This window comes from Meles meles, chromosome 1, assembly GCF_922984935.1.
Source record: "Meles meles chromosome 1, mMelMel3.1 paternal haplotype, whole genome shotgun sequence".
In the NCBI taxonomy this organism is placed as follows: Eukaryota; Metazoa; Chordata; class Mammalia; order Carnivora; family Mustelidae; genus Meles; species Meles meles.
In genome coordinates, this window is record NC_060066.1 from 200,365,648 (window position 1) to 200,387,480 (window position 21,833).

Consider the following 21,833-nt stretch of genomic DNA (forward strand, 5'->3'; position numbering starts at 1 on the left):
TGCCAGCCCTGGGGAGCCTGGGTGAAGTCTGCATCTCGGAGCCCAGGACGCCATTCCTGTCCCCTGGACCACGGGGACTCCTGGAGACCCTGGCCAGCCATGGCCGGGCCTGAGTTGCCCTGTCCTTCCTGAGCCTTTCAGAAAAGGGTGAGTTGGGGCTAAGGACCTGGGGGTCAGATAGGGTTGTTCCTGAGGCTGGAGGGGAGGCAGGCCAGGAGGATGATCAGCTGACTTGATTTTCCCAGGACGGAGGGATCTGGAACTTTGAGTGCTAAAATCATGACAGAGCCGGGCAGACCTGCACAGCTGGTCAAGCTCGCAGGTTTTCTGAGCTGGTTCCCCTTGCCTTGGAAGTGGAGCTTCTTGGCGGGGCGGGGAGGGGGGGTGCTTTGCCCATCCCATCCTATCCTCATCACACCCCACCCCCCTCCCATCGCCTTCTCACATTTCTGTCCCCTCCTCTTTCGCAGACTCCAGGACCTCTCTTTGCCTTTACTCCTCTCAGTTTTCCGCTCACAGGGTCTCTGGGGCTGTAGACCAGAATCCTCAAGGAGCTGGAGTCTTCCACGCCTTGGAGAGAATGAAGACCCAGGTGAGAGAGAGCCCCACCAAGGCTTGCTTCAAATAGTGGCCTAAATCACTCCACATCACCTTCATCGTCCTCACTAACATTTCTTCTATGGTTTGCGCCACAGGCCAGGAACGGTTTCAAGGAGTTTACATGTACCAACCCACTGAATTCTCAAAACCAACCAGAAATCACTCCCCTTCCTTCTCATATCCCCAGGCACCTGGCAGGACTGCCCCCGATTCATCCCCACTAACTTCTCAGTGAAGCTTTCCTTCCCCTCCCACCCAGAGGCTGAGTTCACGGGTTCCTCGGAGACCTGAGAGCTGTCTGCTCATGCTCTGTTTACATCTCCCCCCCAGAGAAATTTCTGCCCTAGCACCAATTAGTGGACAGCTTTCTAGGGGCTTTGCATGCATTATCTCACTTGCCCACATCTAACTTCTATGAGGTGTAGGAATGATGGTCATTCCCATCATACAAACAAACGGAGACTCGGAGAGGTGAAGTCATTCGTCCAAGGCCAGCAAGGGCAGAGCCAGCATCGAGTCTTCCTTCACCTGACTCCAGAGCCCTTCTGTGTGGCCACTCCCCCATCCTGCCGGCTCCACGGGGGACAGATGTTGGCCAAAGGCTCTGTAGCACTGTGCCCAACACACAGCTGACCCTTGGAGACTCTATTCTGGATGAATGACTGGACAAGGAGGGTTATACCAGAGTGGGCAGTGAGAAAGAGAACGGAGGTGAGTGTCTTGGGACTGTAGACCACCTTGGGAAGGAGCTGGCGAGGGGTGGGATTTGGGGCAAGTCAGACTCTTCCCGAATCCTCCCCTTGCCAGGATGTTCCAGCCGGGAAGGGAGAGGGGAGAGATTCCTAGTGGCTACAGCAAGTCAGCCTGTGAGCAGCTGGTGAGCAGCATAGAGGTGAAATACTGACTCCACCTTTGGGTCTCTTGGAATAAATCCCGAGACTGGAGACCGGCATGAGATGAGACTGGGCCCCAGAGGAGGGCTATGGAGCAGGAGTGCAGCGAGCCCAGTCACGTGGTGAGGTGCGGTGGGGTGCTGCAGAGCACGGAGCTCCAGTCCCACTCGGCCATGCGCTGTCCACGACTTCAGCGAGTGATGTAAAGTCTCTGAATTTCGTTCTGCACTGGGAAATGAAACGCCCATCTTCTGGCCCGTACGACAGAGGCCTGTTGGGGGAGATCAGGTTTTGCCCTCCCACCAGGGCTCCCTCCCTGGCCCTGCCCCAGGGGTCTTGTGCTCATGCTCAAGGGGAAGCCCCTTCCAACTTCCCTCCCACACGAACAATGCCAGAGAACCCCGCCATCCACTCCTCGTGCCTGAAGCCCCGTCTTGCATCTGATGTCACCCCCTGACGCCTAGGTGGGGACACATCCTAACGCTCTCGGGCCCCTTTGTGGGTCATCTGAAAACACGGAGACATGGCTCATGTGCCTTCAAGAGCCACTCTTCTGGGTGCCCAGTTCTATGAGTTTTGACAAACGCACCCGATCCTGTGACCACGATCTGGATGTAGGACGGTTCTGTCACCTGCCACAGTCCTTTCCACGACTCTGTAGTCTACCCCATCCCTACCCCCCCAGATGGCAGACAGAGTGGTCTTCTGTCCCTACAGTTCTGCCTGTTACAGAATGTTATGAAATGGAATTATACAGACTGCGGCTTTTTGGGTCTGGCTCATTTCGCTTAGCAGAATGCGTCTGGGATTCATTCACGTTAGTGGGTGTATCAGTAGCTTGTTCCCTGACGCTGCTGCTACGTGTTCCATTGTAAGGATGTACCAGAGTTTGTCTATCCATTCATCAGTTCAGGGACTTTTCAGTTGTTTCCCATCTTTGGAAATTACGAATGAAGAATGGTGTTAGTGGGAACCCCAAATTCTAGAGATGGGAATTGAGTGAAATTTCCAGATGGAAATGTTAACTCTTTACAAATAGTCCATCCTGCTCCAACAGCTGAAGACACGAAGGTCCAGGAGGGGAAGGGACTTGTCTGTAGTTACAATCAGCTCAGGAAGTGCGGCTGAGATTTGAACCCAAGACTTCCAGCTTGCAGAACAATGTAAAATCCAAAACGTATTTCCTGGGCATCCCCAGCAGAGAGCTAAGAGCTGTGGGTGTAAAGGTCAAGAAGGAAAGATCCTGCTGTGGGCGACATCTGCCCCAAGGAGGGAGCCAGACCAAGAAGCCAGTAGTGACCAGGGTGGATTACTATTAAAAGGCAGGACAGGTATGCATTAGAGACAAGAGGCTCTCAATTCTGCCTAGGGGAGAATGAGAAAGCTCTAGAGATGCCATGGGTCTTACGGGAAGAAAAGAAGTTTGTCAGGTAAAAAGGATAGAAAGGGCTTCACAGAAGGGAATGACAGGTGCAAAGCCATGGAGAGGGGGACAAGGCATAAAGAGGCAAGGAGGAGGAGAGGTAGGAAATGGGCCCATGGAGCCGGTTAGGGTGAGATCATAGCAAGCCTCTCCAGCCAGACTGTTTCCTGTAGGACAGTGTCATAGTTCTGGGCTCAACGTTTGATCTTCCCTCCTCACGGACGAGTGTGTGGGATCGGACAGAGAGGCAAGGAATTGAATCTCGGTGAGACCCTAACAGAACAGAGCCTACAGAGCAGGTACTGTAGGTACAGACCCTTGGTGTGTTTCAGGGACGACATACAGGCCAGTGGGGGACAGGACTGGAGTATGTGATACATGGCGCTGAGATGACTGATTATGCACGTGGAAAAAATAAAATTAGATTTCTTCTTTATACCATAACCCAAAATATTTCTGTGTATGAAAGTCTAGAAATCCACATTTAGAACCTCTGTGTACACACACACACACACACACACACACACACATATACAGAACAAACAAAAAAGATAATATTGATGAATTTGATTTGATTGGCAGGAGCCAAAAACCAAAACAAAAGCCCTTTTTATTTATTTATTTATTTTTTAAAAGATTTTATTCATTTATTGGACAGAGAGGGACAGCAAGAGAGGGAACACAGGCAGGGGAGTCAGAGAGGGAGAAGCAGGCTTCCCATTGAGTAGGGAATCTGATGAGGGGCTCGATCCCAGGTCCCCGGGATCATGACCTGAGCCCAAGGCAGACGCTTAACAACTGAGCCACCCAGGCACCCCCCAAAAGCCCTCTATTTAACAATAATATCTCCCAGAGCTTATACTGTGTCAAACAAAATGTACTTTACATATATATTAACTCACTAAATCCTTACTAATTTATGAGGCAAGCACTATTATCATTTCCATTTTACAGGTGCAGAAACAGAGGCACAGTAGGGTAAGTGACCCTCTTAGGGTCACACAGCCAGGAAGTGGTTGAGCTGACATTCAAAATTAGGTAATCTGGCCACAGATTCACCACTACACTGTTCTGCCTCTCAACAAGTTATCATAAACACAATGTGAAAAGACAAAACACTAGCAAGAGTATCCAGAACCTACAAAGAACTCTAATACATAAAGAAAATTGAATAGGAAAAAAACAGGGAAAGGATCAGAGCAGTCCATTCACAGGAAAGCAAACCGAAATATACACAGTAAACTCAGGAGAAAGTAGTCAACCTTCTCAATTAGAACAGCAACGAGAATCACAGGTGGTGGGAGGGTCTGCTGGAATGATAACACCGGAGAGCCAGGACAGTATCCAGGTCAGCTGGAAAGGGCCACACGTACCACTCAGAAATTTCATAGCCAGCCACAGTGCTCTCTACTCAAATGCATAAAATAGGCACTAAAAAAAAAAAAAAAAGATTTTACTTATTTATTTGAGAGAGAGCACCAGTAGGGGGGACAGGCAGAAGGAAAGGGAGAAGCAGATTCTCTGCTGAGCAGGCAGATGCTTAATGGACTGGGCCACCCAAAGCGCCAGAAAAGAGTCATGTTTTTGAGGCAGCCTGGCCCTCGCCTCCACGGTCCAACTAGTACACTCTGAAGTATATTCATACAGCAGCATGCTCTACAGAAGTTAAAGTGAACAACCCGGAACTACAGGCATTGTATTGGGAAAAAGGAGGATAACACGGTAGGATATACTTTACAGAAGTTTTAAAATGTGCAAAGCGATACTACACGCTGTTCGCAGATGCAAACACAGAGTAAACAAATGAGAACATCATGGTAATGACCAACAGCGAGATCAGAATGCGCGCTCCATCCAGGAAGAAAGGGAGGAGACGGAGTCTGCAGGTGGTACGAAGAGGGCATGGGGTGGACGACCACACACTAAACAAGTAACTGACATGGTAATTTTTTAAAGTGTAAAGATAGGAGGAAAATATGTTAAGATCTAACAAGCTCCAGCCCTGCCCTTGGAGAACTCGTACTTCATTAGGAACATCATAGCAGTCCAACAACTGTTGTATTAGGGAGTTGGACTTGTACCACGATGGAGGCTTGTACAAAGGGCCGTGGAGGGGACCTAGATGAGGACGGTTGGGGAAGGCTTCATGGAGGAGGTGGCATTTCAATTAGTCTTAGGTATTTTATTAAGTACACAGGAGAGAGATGGCACACCCGGCGGAGAAAACAGGTGGTGCAAAGGCCCAGAGGTGCAGAGGTACACGTGTGGCCTACCCATTGAAGGGGTCATACTGGGAAGGACCCTGCTTTTACAGGTGTGATATTTCCCCCAAACAAAAGAAAAAGACATCTCGTGATGTCTGGGTGAATCTAAGGCATGGTAGGGGTCCTGCTGACCGCTGGGTGAGCTGTAACCTGTGTCCTTCCCCTTCTAGGTGGGCCGGCCGCCCCGCCTGCCAACAGTGAAAAAGTGGTTCTTCCCAGCTTCCTGCAGCTTCTTCCTCCTGCTCTCTGTGGTTATGGCTGGCTGCTTCCTGTGGCAGTACCACCTTCCCAAACTGAAGACCAGTGAGTGCACCGCAGCTCCCCACCGTGGTTCCTGTGGGTCGGGAACTGCCGCTCCTGATCTGAAGGTGTAGGGGCGAGGCCACAAGATTTAGACCCAGAAGCTCTGGCTTTCATTAGGACTCCGACTCTCCCTAGCTGTGTATCTTTGGGCCAGTCCTGTGACTTTTCTGTGTGTTGATGCTCTCGTGGATCCCAATGCCACTCGGGTTTCCTTAAACTACCTAGTCTGGCTTTAAAACTCAGGATCCTCCAATATGTGCAAACGGAGTTTCTCTCGCCTTGTCTTCAGCCCTCATGGTAGGATCGCCAGGCCCTGCCCCTCTTTACAGATCCTCCCCCAGGGGTATCTAAGACCCTGGAAGGAACAATGAGGTGTCCAAGAAACGGAGAGATGCTGCCATTTCTTGGAGCCTCTCCATCAGGGGCTGGTCAAGGCTAGGCAAATGAGTCACCGCTACTGGTAATGCCCACTGCGCCTTCTGTTGCTATAGCAACCTCTCTGACCTCCATCCTGCGGGGATCCTGGATCATCCAGAACCCCAGCTCTCCGCTAATCCCAGAGAACATCTCGCTCCGTTCCTGTTGTGTTACAGATGTCCAAGCCTCAGTGAGGTGGTCCGGACTCCTAAAAAGTCCCGCGGAAATTGTGTAGAAATGGCTCCTTTTATTTTCCTGCTGGCTTTTTCCTTTCCCACCCCAACCTGTTCTTTCTAGGACAAATTCCTTTATCAGGGGCTTCTTAGTCCCTCAAGCAAACAGTCCCCGAGTAGGTGGGTCAGCCTGTCTTCTAGGGCCATGCTTCTCAAACCATCAAACTACCAGCCCAAAGCAAACCAGTATGTCTATAAATAGACCCAAATGAAATTCAGTGAAGAAAAGACAGAAATTAAATGAAAAATGAAAAAAAAAAGACTATAAAATAGAAGCCCAAGTTTTAAGACTCAACACAAAATTACTCCATCAAACTGCTGTTGAAGTTTCTAAATGTGTGCTCTCACATTTTCTCCTTAATTTGTTCTGGATGGGAAACAAATGGTTCATGGACCTATTTGGGTCTGCTGAGCGTGGAGATCTAAGTCCTCTCCCTCGTGTGGGTACCCCCTGAAAGCCTGTTAGATAGGAGGACGCTCTGGTTCTACCCCGTATCTACTGAATCAAAACTGCATTTTTTTTTTTTTTTTAAAGTAGGCTCCATACCCAGCCTGGGGCCCAACACGGGGCTTGAACTCACGATCCTGAGATCAAGACCTGAGCTAAGATCATGAGTTGGATGCTTAACTGACTGAGCCACCCAGGAGGCCCTCAAATCTGGATTTTAAGATTCCCACATGACCTTTTGTGCCTATTAATGCAGGGCTGGAGGAACCAGCCCCCCTGGGGGTCCCACTCCAGTGGCGCTCCGGCTTTGGCTGAGCCCTCCCTGCTCCAGCTATTAAACCTGTGTCAGGGACTTGAGAGTTTCCCTCAGGTTTGTCACTTTTCCTTTTTCTTTCTTTCTTTTTTTTTTTTTTAAAGATTTTACTTATTTATTGGACAGACAGAGATCACAAGTAGGCAGAGAGGCAGGCAGAGAGAGAGGAGGAAGCAGGCTCCCCGCTGAGCAGAGAGCCCGATGCAGGGCTCACTCTCAAAACTCCGGGATCATGACCTGAGCCGAAAGCAGAGGCTTTAACCTGCTGAGCCACCCAGGCGCCCCGGTTTGTCACTTTTCTGTTTGGGACCCGATCAGTTACCGAATGCTGAGTAAGCCCCCAAACTACTGGCTTCAAACAAAGTGATTTATTCCTTTTCCTGATTCTGGGGGCTTGTTGGCAGTTCTGCCGCTGGTCTGTCCTGGGCTCTTTCAAGGCCGGGGCCAAGTCCTGGTAGTCTTAGGAGGCAGTGCGAGGATTCTAGAAGGCGGCCGCTCCTCTGGGCGCTTATACAATCCTACTCTACACTTTTTCAAGGATGACGGGGAGGTCTGGGGCCACTGTGATGATCTCTCAGCCTGAATCCTGTCCTGCCAGGGCCCACACCTCCCCCTCCCCCCCACCCCCACCCCAAGGTTTCCAGGGAGCCATACACCTGAACCAAAGCAGAATGCGATTTAAAGCAGGTATCCCAGACACACTGCTCTGGTGACAGAAGGCACTGTCCCCTATGGTTTAGGCCTGAAGCCCAAGTAGGGCCCAAGTCTACTTCTCCACCCAAATACAGAATCAGAACTAGAGAAGGAGAGACAGACAGACAGATGTGGCTGAACCTGACCCAGGGAGCCAGGACTTTTCTAAGTCAGCTGACTACATGGAGGAAGAAATCTGGTCAAGCAAGAGACAGGGGCTGCCAACTGAGGGCTGTGGTCTGACTGGCATTCTGAAGGCCAAGTGTCATGTGGTGGGCGTGGAACTATCCCTTCTCCCAGGGAGACTCTGCCTTTTGCCCCTTGCTGCCCATGGCGGGTCATTGTGCCCCACTGTCTTCTGGGGAGGCTGCTGCCAGGTGCGAGGGCTGGTCCCTAGGCATGGCTCTGGCCTTTGCTGCCACCTTCCCATCTCTTCTAGGATGGCCCCTGGACTCCTATCCTGATCTCTGTCCCCAACTCACTATGTGATGTTCCCTCCAGGTTCCCTGGGACCAGAGGTGACTTCTGCCCCTGTGAGGATATGTCCCCGGCACCCAGAGCCTGTGCCCCTGGCTCACCCCCTCCCTGTGTTGAAGGAGGCCCTGGAAAAGGTCAGTGATGATCCAAGAGGGGCCTGGGTGTGTGGGCTAGGCCTGGGCGATGAAGGGGAGGGCACATTCTGGGCGCTGGCAGTGGTATTCACTCATTCATTCATTCATTCATTCATTCATTTAACATACAATTCTTGAGCACCTGCTCTGTGCTAGGAACCAGGGAGAGGGCAGGAAGAAGGTTCTGTCCTGCTGTAAAGAAGTACTAGTCTGGAAAGGACAGAATAGTCAAGACAAGTAACACCGATAACTTGGGGGGGGGTGCGAGGGAGGGTAGGGAAAGTTTAGGGAACTATGGGGTACAGAGAATCGGCTCTGGGGTCAGTGATGTCTACACTGAGATGTGAACAAGTAGGAGATACCCAGATGATATGCATGTATACAGTAAAGGAGCTTGGGGGAGTGAAACGTGTGCTCTGGAGAGAGGGACCGGCACATGCAAGGGTCCAGGGGCAGCAGGGTGAGGGCAAAGCACACACAGAGAGCTACGGGGCAATTTAGGCTGGTGGGGCCAGAGGTGGGGGAGGGAGAGAGGGGAGGTGCGGGGAGGACAGAGCCCCGACCCTTGGAGACCAGGGCCATATCATTAAACACACCCTGCAGTGTAACTGTTAGTGCTGCTAACACGTGGCAGCCAACATGAGACGGGGCTGTTGGCCGGTGCTGGTCTGTGCCCATCAGACCCTACTCACTCACCTCAGGAGACACGCACACAGATGAAACACGACTGGAAATCTACAAGCAGCAGCACGGCACGGGGATGTGACACTGTCGTCTGGGATGGTGGAAGGGACAGACGTGCACACGAGAGAAAGCGTGGGCCAGTGCAGAGAGACACCATCACTGCCTGCAAATATGCGAAAAGTTTAGTGACGGAGAGGGAGCAAAGGGGTGCTCTGAGGCTCCAGGGTTAGAGTCAGGGAATGAAACAAAGCAGCAGTGATCCCCATGGCTGCCCTCTAGTGAGCACCTAGTGTCCGGGGACCTCTCTCTGTGAACCTGAGCCTCGGTCTACAGAGGAGGACACTGAGGCACACAGAGGCAAAGCTAGCCGGGCCGGGAACCCCAGGTGGACAGAGCTCAGCTCCTGATCTGCAATGTTGCTCGGCGGGGCGGTCTGGCTGTGAATTAGGAGCGAGGGTTGGAGTTCACCTGGGCTTTGAATCCTGACTCCATGAACCATTAGCCACTTGGGCAAGCCACTTCGGATCTCACGGATCCACTTTTCTCATCTGTAACATGGGGAGAAGTGAGCACTGCCTGTTAGGAGGATTAAGTGAGACAATGCATGAAAATAACTTTATATGATGCCTAGCACATGCCAAGTGTCCAACAGATAGAGGGGTTCTTGCCGGCACTGCATTTCATTATTGAAAACGATGTCTTTTCAGTCAATGTTCAGAGAGGGCCTGTGCACTCTCTATCATGAATTCTCCAACATTAGGGGGTCAGAACGGGCCTCCTGGAGGTGTTCTAGGGCATCATAGTGTGCAACTAGACCAGTAGTTCGACCCCTCCCTCCTTTTACATTTTGCCAAAGTAATATTTCTTTGAACAAAAGTCTTATGAGGAAGCCCTACACAGAAAACTCATTTAGTGGAGCTGGTCTAGTTGCAAGTGGGTGGGGGTCCCATGCCAGGGCGATCTGAGAACTGGAGGTCCGGAGGCTCCAGCAGGAGTGGGGAGAGAACAGAGGGGAGCCAGGCCAGGGCTGCTGTGTGCAGGGGGTGGTGTGGGAGTGGGCCGGGCGTGCAGAACAAGTCAGGGGTGTCTCTGCACCTGCACTCTGCCCCTCCTGCTCTCCTCCTCCAAGGTGGACGGGATCCTGCGTCAGGCACTGTCCGCCCCGGGCCTGGCTGCCATGTCTGCCGTGGTCATCCACAATGACACTGTGCTCTGGACTGGGAACTTCGGAAGGAAGAATGGCTCAGACCCAGCCTCTGGGCCCCCCAATGAGTACACCATGTACCGGTCAGCAGGGTGACCACTAGAGTCCTCTGGAGGGGGGCAGGGATGAGAGGACAAGGGAGACCTAGGAGGTAGGCAGACTCAAGAGAATCATGACAGTGGGTCCAAGCTGCCAGGGCCTGTTATTAAGTCCTGACAATTTATAGATGAGGAGACTGAGGTCCAGAGAGAACCAGAGAGTGCCCAACATCACACCACAGGGATAATAGGTCAGGAAGGCAGGAATCCCTTCTGGAGAGCCCTTAACCCCAAACCTCCCTAACTAGAAAAGACTCCCTGTGTCCCATCCCCCTGCCCTTCTATCTGCCACAAAGGGACGATAACCAGTTCCTGGCCCCTTGCCCCAGGTCCCTGTCAGTCAGTAGCAGTGGTCCAGATGGAAGAAACATGGGACCCTCTGCTGCATAGGCAGAGTCTCCCCTCTGAGGGGCTGCCTGTGAGATCCTTAAAGTTAACCATGCAGAGTGAACATGGTCACTCCCGGAGATACTGCGAGGATGACAGGGGTTCCAATCACACTGGACCTGGTATGTGCCAGGCACCGGGCCAACGATTACATTTGCTAACACTTACTGAACACGAACATAACCTGCCGGGTATGCTGCCAAACACTCTACATGCCCAATCTCATTCAATCTTTACTACAACCTATGAAATGGACAATGACTCTCAGAGAGACCTAGTGCTTGCCCAAGACCACTTGGCCATTGTGAGGCAGAGGTATGAGCCCAACTCACGTTTGTCCCAGATTGGGAAGGGCCTGGGTTAAGGGCTGGCATGGGGATAGGCCAGGTGTGTGCCCCCACCACTGTGGTATGTTCTTAAACATCCCAATGGCAGTTTTACAGAGGCCGGTGAATTTCCGTCTGAGACACTGGGGGAGGGTAGACTCGGTGCTTTCCTAGAACCCTAGAAAGTTGGAGGGTTGGGGTGCAGGGTGGAGGTGGGTTGTAGGGCCAACTGCATGTCCTCTGCACCGTTGTGCCCTTAACACTGTCCAGGATCTCCAGCATCTCCAAGATCTTCCCAGTCCTCATGCTGTACCGGCTGTGGGAGGAGGGCATCGTGGCCTCCCTAGATGACCCTCTCGAGAGGTATGCTAGCACCTTCACCATTAACAACCCGCTGGGCATGGCACCAGCCCCTGGACAGAGCCTGATGGACGGGCTGGAGCAGGGGGGCCCAGCCCCAAGGCCTTCGCCGGTCACCCTCCGAAGGATGGCCAGCCAGCTCTCAGGTGAGCAGCTCTGAACTTTCTCAGCTCAACCCAAACCGTTTCAGGTGTGGGAACTGAGTAGCAGGCCCTCACCCAGCCTGGCCATCCCACCCATTCCCCGAGCACCCATTTCCCATGCCAGGCCAGAAAAATGGGAACGCCTAAATATCTACAAATGGAGAAGGGCTCAAAAACCTAGGACAGGGCTATACAATCAAATAAGATGCAGTCCCAGAAAAAAGGGGTAACAATGTTCTTTATTCCGAGATGGAGTAAGATATAATGTTAATTTAGGTGGGACAAAAAGCTCAAACAACATGTCATATGCTACCACATGAATGGATAAAACAATATACACTACATAGGGTGCATACGGGTGTATGAAAGTGTGTGTGTAAGAAGGTACAATGTACATATGACATGACACACTTATATAAACGATATGAATATACACATACCAGCCATTCCATCATTTCAAATGGCCTGAGGTCTCAGTTGATGGATGTGGCTGGTTATTGCTTCCGAGCCCCGATGGTGTACCCAAGGCTCAGCGAAAGGATGGAGCCACCGGAAATAGCTCATGCAGGACAGGCTCAGTCTTCTCCTTCTCCTTTTTTTTTTTTTTAAAGATATTATTTATTAGTATACAAACAAGCTGGGGGAGGGGCAGAGGGAGAGGGAGAAGCAGACTCCCTGCTGAGCAGGGAGCCCGACCCAGGGCTCCATCCCAGGACCCTGAGATCATGATCTGAGCCGACGGCAGATGCTTAACCAACTGAGCCACCCAGGCACCCCAGGATCAGTCTTCTTGTGGGAGAACGGCCCCGTGGTTAAGGGCATGAGCACTGAAATTCCATCTCTGCCCTCTCCTAGCTGTGTGATACTTGGCAAGTCATTGAACTTCTCTGAGCCCTACTTTTCTCCTCTGTGAAATGAGTGTGGTTTACATTATTCCAGGGGATTAAATGAGCTAATGAGTGTAAAACACTTAGCAAGGCACCTGGCACACAGCAGGCCCTTGTCAATGTAGCTTTGCTTATTATAGCCAAGGTTGGACCTAGGTTTGGTGTGGCCTCATGTGGATATAATCCTTGGTGTCCTCTTTAAGAATACATTATTACAAAATCAAAATTAGATACAGGTCTTGGAAGGGGCCATGCAGGTGAGGAGTCTGGAAGCTTAGGCTCTTGTTAAATCCACTCTGGGGTTAGAACTCTGACTCCAGGGCTCCCTCTAGGGGCTGTGTTGTGGCTTCTTGTTTACCCACACCCAGGGACCCCAGCACCCTGTGCTTGGTTAGTTTTAAAACATCCCACATGTCTTCTCCTACAGTCCCAAGAGGCTAGCTGAGCCAACAGCTGCCTGCATAACTCTGTTCTAAGCTCTCAATGTCTTCTGCGATTGACTCTCACTGTTATCTGGAGCTCTCTCCCATTCCTGGAGCTTTTCATCCCCTCTCCAAGTTAAGCCTTCCAACACCTCAACACCACACCACAGCAAGTGCTTCAGCCCATTTAAAGATGCGCAAGTAGAGGCTCAGAGAGGTAAAGTACATGGTTTGTGGCCACACAGCAAGAAGTGTCAGAGTCAGGGGGCGCCTGGGTAGCTCAGAGTTTGAGCATCCGACCCTTTATTTCAGCTCAGGTCATGATTTCAGAGTTGTGGGATCGAACCCCATGTTGGGCTTTGCGCTGGGTATGGAGCCTGCTAGAGATTCTCTCTTTTCCTTTCCCTCTGCCCTTCCCTCCTCTTCTTAACAACAACAACAACAATAAAAAAAAGAAAAAAAGAAAGAAAGAAAGGAAGAAAGAAAAGAAGTGCCAGAGTCCGAACTTAAACCCAGGACTCAAGACTCCATCTCCCAATTGCTTAACTCAAAAGCCTCTGAGTCACCCGGACACCTCCAATCCCCACACCCTCCACCTCTCCTCCAGTAGCAAATTCTGTTGGCTCCCCATTCAAAATATATCCAGAATCCAACCACTCTGCTGCCAGCGTCCGAGTCTAAGTCACCATCAATTAAACATGGATTTTTCAAGTCTCCTTACAGGCTTCCTTGCTTCTGCCACTGCTCCTCCACCCCCACCCCCAATGTCTGTTTTCAAGCAGCAACTAGAGCAATCCTGATAAAATATATGTCAAATCACATCACTCCACTGCTCAAAACCCCTGCGGTGGTCAAATCCCACTCAGAGGAAAAAGCCAAGTCCTTCCAGCGTCCTCCAGCACCCTATGGCATATTCCTGTCATGTCTCAGCTCCAAAGTCCTCCCCTTCTCACTCCTCTTCAGCCACACTGGCTATTCCTCACTGGTCCTCAAACATGCCAAGGCATTTCTGCCTCAGGGCTTTTGCACTAGCTGTTCCCTCTGTGGGAGACACTCTTTCCTCACACTGCTCTGTGGCTCCCCACCCCCCACCTCCTCCAGCTCTCACCTGCTCAAGGGTCACCTTCTCTCTGAGGCCTTCCTCCGATCACCTTGGATAAAATAACAATCCCTCCCTTCTTACATGCAATTATTTTTCTCCACAGGATGAATATTTATTTATCGCCTGTCCCCTCCACTAGAATGGAAATTCCATGTGGGCAGGGACTTTATTTTGCTCACTACTGAACCCCCAGTTCCCAGAACAGTCCTTGAAACAAAAGAGATGCCTGAAAACTACTGAGTGGAAGGATGGAAAGAATCCCAGTCCCATGACCCTTCCCGTACTCGTTGCATCCAGTAAACAGAAAATTCCAAGTGGGCAGAGGAGGGAACTAGTTCCACAAAACCTGCTTGGGTACTGACCTCAAGAATTTGGTGGACTCAAACTTCTATGGTGGATGATAACTATTATTTTTTGAACAGTTGCTATGACCAGGCCCCATGCTGAGCATTTTATCTCAACTAATCCTCACAGGAGCCCAACCATATAGGAAATTATTTCCCTCATGTTACGGATGAGGGAACTGGGGCTCAGAGAGTTTAAGTGACTTGCCCAATAAAACACAGGCATGATTGGGGCGCCTGGGTGGCTCAGTGGGTTAAAGCCTCTGCCTTCGGCTCAGGTCATGATCCCAGGGTCCTGGGATCGAGCCCCGCATCGGGGTCTCTGCTCTGCAGGGAGCCTGCTTCCTCCTCTCTCTTTGCCTGCATCTCTGTCTAGTTGTGATTTCTCTCTGTCAAACAAGTAAAATATTAAAAAAAAAACAACACAGGCATGATTAGAGTCCAGGCTAGACTTTTTTTTTTAAGTGATTTTGTGGTCCTTACCTCTCAATTCATGGAAGGTGGGAGCGGGAGAGCACCCAGGGGTCCACTATCCCACACTCAATTGGCCCAGGAGATCTGATCACTGCTCCTCTGCAGGGCTGCCCAGAAGGCTCCGATCCACTTCGCTGCTGTGGACAGGCAGTACCCAGGAGGCCCTGAGCCTGCTCAAGGATGACGTGCTGGTGGCAGACCCAGGAACCAGGTGAGGAGTGTGTCTGATGCCCCACCCACAACAGGAACCACCCAAGGTGACACAGCTCTCCTAGGACAGAGCCTGTGTCACCTTGTCCTAAACAGGGATCCCTGAATGTGTTCCCTATTCCACAGCTGGGAGGACAGGCCCCAGACAGGGGGCACACCAAGGCACGGGGAAGCTGGGCCCAGATCTAGTGTGAACTCCGTATTCTGTCGATTCATCAGCTCAGCTTTCATTGAGCACCTACTCAACTGAGATACAGCACCTGGCTATTGAGATAAGGCAGGGAACATTATAACCAGGCTGCTCCTTGCCAAGTGTACATCGTTCTGAGTGAACACCGGACATTTTCATCAGTGAACAGATAAACGAGAGAAATACAGATTTTGCCAAGTGCCATAATGGAAATAAATGGAATGTTGATGAGACAGGGAGTGGATGGCTGGGGTGACCACAGAACAAATCCCCCGCCCCCAACCCCCGCCTTTGGGAGCAGTAGGGTTTGGGAGAAGGGAGGGGTGAAATCCTGTCTCCTATTTGTTATACTTGAGCTATGATCTCCCTGTCATTTTTGCCCTACAATCGTCTCTAGTTTTCCATTCGATAAAACAAATCATACTAAAGTGTAAAGAACTAAGATTTGTTTTATCACTCTCCTAGGGGCATCACTGAGTCCAACTCTTCCCCAACCTGCCCTGTGCCCTGGGCAATTCTCTGCCCGTCTCTGGGCTTTAGTCTTCCCAGAAGTAGGATAATGACTTGTATTCAATGACCTCTAGAGTTTCTGTTGAGTCTGACCTTCCGGGATGCAATGAAGCAGGTTCCTTCTCAACCCCATCCAGTCCAATGAAACGCTGGTGGCATTTCAGACAGTCTGAGCAGGTGGCACGGGGCTCTTTAGGGCCTGGACACACTCCTCCACGGCCGCATCCCAGTTTCCACCCTTCCTCTTCCAGGTGCCATTACAGCACGCTGGCCTTCTCTCTTCTGGCCCACGTCCTGGCAGCGCACACTGCTGAGGGTGATTATCAACGCTGGATCGCGGAGAACGTGCTGGAGCCGCTGGGGATGGCGGACACCGGCTTCGACCTCACGCCCCTCGTGCGCGCCCGCCTGGCGGCCGGCTTCTACGGCAGCGGGCGGCCTGCGCCGCTCTACGATCTGGGCTGGTACCGGCCGTCCGGCCAGATGTACTCCACCCCCGCCGACCTGGCTAAGCTGGCTATGGTGCTCCTGGGCAGCGGGCCCCGGCGGCTCCTGCAGCCCGACGCGGCCAAGACCCTGCTGGCGCCGCTGCTGGCCTGCTCGGACGCCTACTTTGCCAACGAGACGGGCACACCGTGGGAGTTCCACGCGCAGCGGGGCTACCGCGTGGTGCGCAAGGACGGCGACCTGGACGGCTACGCCGCCACCTTCTCCTTGGTGCCGCCGCTGCGCCTGGGCCTCGTGCTGCTGCTGGCCGGGCCGCGGCCCCCCGGGCGCGACCTGGTGGCGCAGGCCTACGACGTACTCCTGCCCGCCATGGAGACGGCCCTCCGGGAGGCCGAACCCCGCCCCGCGCCGCCACCCAGCGCGCGCCCTTTCGTGGGCTACTTCACCTTCGCCAACAAGACCTTCTACGAGGTGCGCCCCGGACCCGCGGGCGAGCTGCGCCTGCGCCAGTTCGGGCCGCGCGTCGAGGCGCTCGTGCCCCCCGCCTTCCGCACGCTGACGCTGCGTCACCTGCGCGGCCGCGTCTTCCAGCTGCACGTGGCGCGCGAGTTCCCGTGCGCGCTGCCGCTCGGCGACGCCTGGCTCTCCCTCGAGGCGCAGCACGGGCAGCTCGTCCGCTTCTACCCGGTGGACCGCCACGGGCTGTCCCCTGGCTTCGACGTGCCGGGCCTTAACACCTACCGGGTGCTGAGGCTGCAGCGCAGGCCCGTGTTCCAGCCCCAGTGACGTGGGGCTCTGGCCCTCCGGAGCCTACCCATTCCTCGAGGCTCGGAAGGTGGAGCTGCGGAGGTGGCTCTCAGAGAATCCGACCCCAGCTGGCTTTTGAACTGTTCGTTATGCGGGGTGGGGGGGTGGGGGGGGTGGGGGGGTGGGTGGAAGAGTTAAGTAGAGACATTTAGAGCAAGCGCTTAGAAACGTTCATAGCAAGTTGACAGCGTACTTTCTTTAAAAGATTTATTTGAGAGGGGCGCCTGGGTGGCTCAGTGGGCTAAAGCCTCTGCCTTCGGCTTGGGTCATGGTCCCGGGGTGTTGGGATCGAGCCCCGCATCGGGCTCTCTGCTCGGCGGGGAGCCTGCTTCCTGCCCCCCCCCCCCCCCCCCGCCCCCTTGCCTCTGCCTGCCTCTCTGCCTACTTGTGATCTCTGTCTGTCAAATAAATGAATAAAATCTTAAAAAAAGAAAAAAAAGGATTTATTTGAGAGCGAGCGAGTAGGGGGAGGGGCCGAAGGAGAGGGAGAAGAATCTCAAGCTGACTCTAGGCTAAGCCCGAGGGGAGGTGGGACTCGATCTGACGACCTGAGACAAAATCGAGAGTGGGCTGCTTAACGGACTGAGCCACCCTCCTCCCCAGAGTACATTTGTGTCTGTTGAATATAGGACAAAACATGGGCTTGTATTTTGTCTTTTAAAAATCAACCCTACTGAGTTTTTGATTTATATGATTTATATACATTTATATAAAATGAAATGCACACATTAGGTATGATTTTGACAAATATTTATGCCCACTATTATCAAGATATGGAAAATCTCCAATGTCCCCCAAACTTCTTTTGCTGTCAGTCTTCTCCCCTGCACCCAGCCCTAGGCAACTGCTGATCTATTTTTTAGCACAATGGATTAGTTTTGCCTTTTCTAGAATTTCATATAAATGGAATCATTTCATTGCCTGTTCTAGAATTTCATATAAATGGAACCCCCCCCCCCCGCCCCTCCGCAGGATGTTTTTGAGGTTCACCCATGTTTTTGTGTGTGTCAATAGTTTGTTCCTTTTTTTTTTTTTTTTTTTTTTTTGCTAAGTAGCATTCCATTGTATGGGTGTATTACATTTGCTGATCCATTCACCTGCTGACGGACATTCGGGTTGTTTCCAGATTTGGGCTATTGGGAAAAAGCATTTCTGTATAAGTCATTTTGTGCATACATGCTTTGATTTCTGTCTTTTCAGCTTTAGGCATGCTAGCAGTTGCGAAGTCCTAGCTCACTGCGGTTTTAATTGTATTGTAGTTCTTGTATTTAATTGTATTGTATCATATCTATATGCTCTGGATACAAGCGCTTTGTCAGATTGGGTATTACACATGTTTTCCCTCAGTCTTTGGTTTGCTTTTCCAGTTTCTCTCTTAATGAGAGAAGTGGGTGAAGAGCTGAAGTTTTAAAATTTTGATGAATTTTATGCCTGTTAGATCTAATACAAAATTTAGGCTTGTCTTTTGCATGTCCTTTTAAAAATTAAACTTTTTATTTTGAGGCAATTATAGATTCACATGCAGTTGAAGGAAATAACCAATGTATCTTTCACCCAGTTTCCTCCAATGGAAACATCTTGCAAAACTGGAGTACAATAGCATAAGCAAGTAATTGACGTTGATAGAGTCAAGATACAGAACATTTTCCTCAGGGCAAGAATCCCTCTTGTTGCCCTTTTGTGGCTGTGCCCACTTGCTTACCAAAGCCACCCCCCCCCCTTAACTCCTAGCAACCACCAATCTGGTTTCCATTTCTGTAATTTTTCCATTTCAAGAATATTATAGGTATGGAGTCATACAGTGTGTAATTTGGGGAGTTGTTTTTTTTTTTAACTCAGCATAATCCTCTGGAGATTTGTTCAAGTTGTTGCAAGTACCAACAACATTTTTCTTTCTGTTGTAGACTAATGGTTGCATGGTATGGATGGACCACAGTCTATTTAACCATTCATTTGATGAAAGACATCTGGCTTGTTTCCAGTTTTAGGCTGTTATGGATAAGGCTGCTAGGAACCTTTGTTTACAGGTAACTGTGTGAACATAAGTTTTTATTTCTCTGGGATGAATGCCCAGGAGTGCAACTGAGGAGGTGAATGGGAGTTGTTTGCTTTTGTTCTGTTTTGTTTTTAAGAGACTTGTCAAACTGTTTTTCAGAGTGGCTGTACCATTTTATGTTCTGATTGGCAATATAGGAGTAAACCAGTTTCCTGCATATATGTTTTTTATTTTTTATTTTTTTTTAGTTTACCCACATTTGTGCCAGCATTTGGTATTGTCACTATCATTGTTTTTGTAATTCTAATTTCTTAATAATGAATGAGATTGAACTTCTTTTCATGCACTTTTTTGCTATCCGTATAGCCTCTTTGGTAAAATGTCTCTGTGTCTTTTGCCCATTTCCTGATTGGACTTTTTAAGAAATTGTTGAGTTTTGAGAGTTCTTTATATATTCTAGATACTAGGCCCTAGTTTGCAAATATGTTCTAGTCAGGAGCATATCTTTTGATCCTCTTAACAAGTGTGTGGTGGTATCTCATTATGGGCACAGCTTTGGCCCCTGGGTCATTGTCATTGTGTCTTCTATGTTCCTTGTTCCTTTCTGGCTTTATCATACTTCCCTGGCCAAACCCTGGGCAGAGATTTGTATCTCTGCCCCTGACTGCTCCCCTGACCCCAGACTCATGAGTCCCACTGTCTACTTGATGTTTAGGAGGCATCTCTACCTCGTGTCCAAAAGAGAACTCTCAGTCTCACCCCAGACCAGCTCCTCCTGTAGTCTGCCCATCTCAGTTAGCGGCAGCTCTGTCTTTGCTGTTGCTCGGGCCGGACTCCTGGATCCCCACTTGCTCTCACATCCATTCTACCCACAAGTCACACTGGCTTACCTTCACACTGTGTCCAGAATCTAACCTCTTCTCACCACCCCTGCTCTTCCTGCCTTTTCTGGGCCATCGTTATAACAGTTCTCTGTCTCCCCGCTTCCACCCCCGCCCACTGTGATGGGGTCGACGTGACCCAGGTAGATACTCGGTCATTCAAACACTCATCCAGGTGTTATGGCAAAGGTGTTTTGTAGATGCGGTTAACATCTACAATCAGTGGACTTTAAAGGACACGACCTTCGATAATCTGGGTGGGCCTCATCTAATCTGTGAAAGACCCGAGGAGCAACACCGCGGTGCTCAAGGGAGAAGGCTTCTGTCTCTGGATGCAGCATCGGCTCCTGCCCGAGAGTTTCCGGCCTGCCAGCCTCCCTACAGACTTTGGATTTGCGAGCCAAAGCATGTGAGCCAGTTCCTCGAAATAAATCTCTTCATATATATCCTAGTGGTTCTGTTTCTCTGGAGGACCCCTGACGAATACAGTCCAGACATCGTTCTACAGAGCACTCAGACCGATCCTTTTAAAAGTCACATCACAGCCCTTGTGTTCTCAAACGCTCCCAGGGCTTTCATCTCATTCAAAGAAAAGCTGATGTCTTTATCATGGCCTGCAGAGGACCCTGTTTCTTCCCAGTCTTGTTCTCTCGGCCTCAGCCTTCCTGGCCTCCTTGTGGCTCCTTGAACATGTCTGGTGTCTGTGGCCTCTGCTCCCGCTGTCTTATCTGCCCCCCTCTTCTTCTTCAGCAAGTCAGTCACTGGTCCCTTCTCTTCAATGTTTACTAGCCTTACTTCTCCGCGAGGTCTTCCCTCCACCCCGTTCTTGCAAGTTGATTATTTTTTATTTATTTATTTATTTATTAATCTATGTCTGTCGCTGTGCAACTGCCACCTAGATCAAGGTGTGGAATGTTTCCAGCCCTTCCTGTGGTTCCCTGGGAATAACTACTCGTGAATTCTACCACCATTGATTAATTTGGCTTTTCTTAATCTTTTTAAAAATGGAATCTTAGATGGGGCACCTGGGTGGCTCAGTCAGTTAAACGTCTGATTTCTGCTCAGGTCGTTATCTCGGGGTCCTGGGATCGGGTCCTGAGCTGGGCTCCTTGCTCAGCAGGAAGTCTGCTTCTCCCTCTCCTTCTGCCCTTTCCCCTACTCCTGTGCTCTCTCTCGCAAATAAATAAAATTTAAAAAAAAATCCTAGACTATGCACTCTTCTGTGCCACTCCTCTATTTTAAAATTACAGCACAGCCTCCCTGTCCTGAGAACTCCCCAGGCCCTTTGCCCACTAATTTTTCTCATGGTTTCATCTCCACCAAACATATTTGTATTCAGTTGTTTAAGCACCTCTCTTCCCTCACCAGGATAAGAACTCCACGTGGACAAAGCTCTTTGTGTTTTATCACCATATTGCCAGTGCCTGGTGAACCGACCATCAGTTGTAGGCAGTCAATACATATTTGTTCAGGAAATAATGAGTCTCCATTTTCTAGATGATGACATTGAGGCTCAGAGAGGTGAAACTGCTTCCCCACGTCACACAGCATTAGTGGCAGAGACAGGATTTGAATTGTCAGTCATTTGAACCCAATGACTGTGCTCTTAACCTGCGGCATTAGTCCCCCCACGAATGCAAATCCGCACACTCCTATTCATGGGTCTTTATGGAAGGGATGTGGATGGGGCACGAAGGTATTAATCCATTCAGAATATTTTCTGAGTGCCAACTGTGTGCCAGGCAGTGTACCAGCACCAGGGACATAATAATTAGCACAGATACATCTGTATGTTTGGATCTGTATTTCTGTGTACATACATGTGTGTTTACTGTAGTGGATAAACACATACGTGTTTGTGTCTGGAGTGCTTTTCCCTATGTGTATTTGCAAGTGTGTGTCTTCTGTGTACATGAGTATAACTCTGTGCCCAAGTGTGTAGGGAAATATGATAGCACAGTTTTGGGATGGACCACCTGGGTTTTAATCCTGGCTCCTGTCCTTATCAGCCATGTAGCGGTGGGCAATCTTCAAAGCGGTGTACCTCAGTTTTCTTATCTATCAAATGGGGACAATGTCTGTTGTCCACTTTCTGGCATGCTTTAGGGGACTGCTACTCAAAATAGTGATGGGACTGGTGCCTGTCCCAGAACTGTTGGTCTC

The 21,833-nt window shown here is 50.5% G+C and overlaps 1 protein-coding gene across 1 annotated transcript; it reads left to right on the forward strand.

Moving 5' to 3' along the window:
- The first annotated feature begins 1,582 nt into the window (after positions 1–1,582).
- Positions 1,583–16,772, forward strand: LACTBL1 (lactamase beta like 1). The gene is made up of 7 exons (XM_045982421.1): positions 1,583–1,690; positions 5,351–5,483; positions 8,089–8,198; positions 10,012–10,169; positions 11,168–11,403; positions 14,735–14,840; positions 15,791–16,772. The coding sequence occupies exons 1-7, from the start codon at positions 1,583–1,585 to the stop codon at positions 16,770–16,772; spliced, it is 1,833 nt and encodes a 610-aa protein (XP_045838377.1).
- The last annotated feature ends 5,061 nt before the right edge of the window (positions 16,773–21,833 follow it).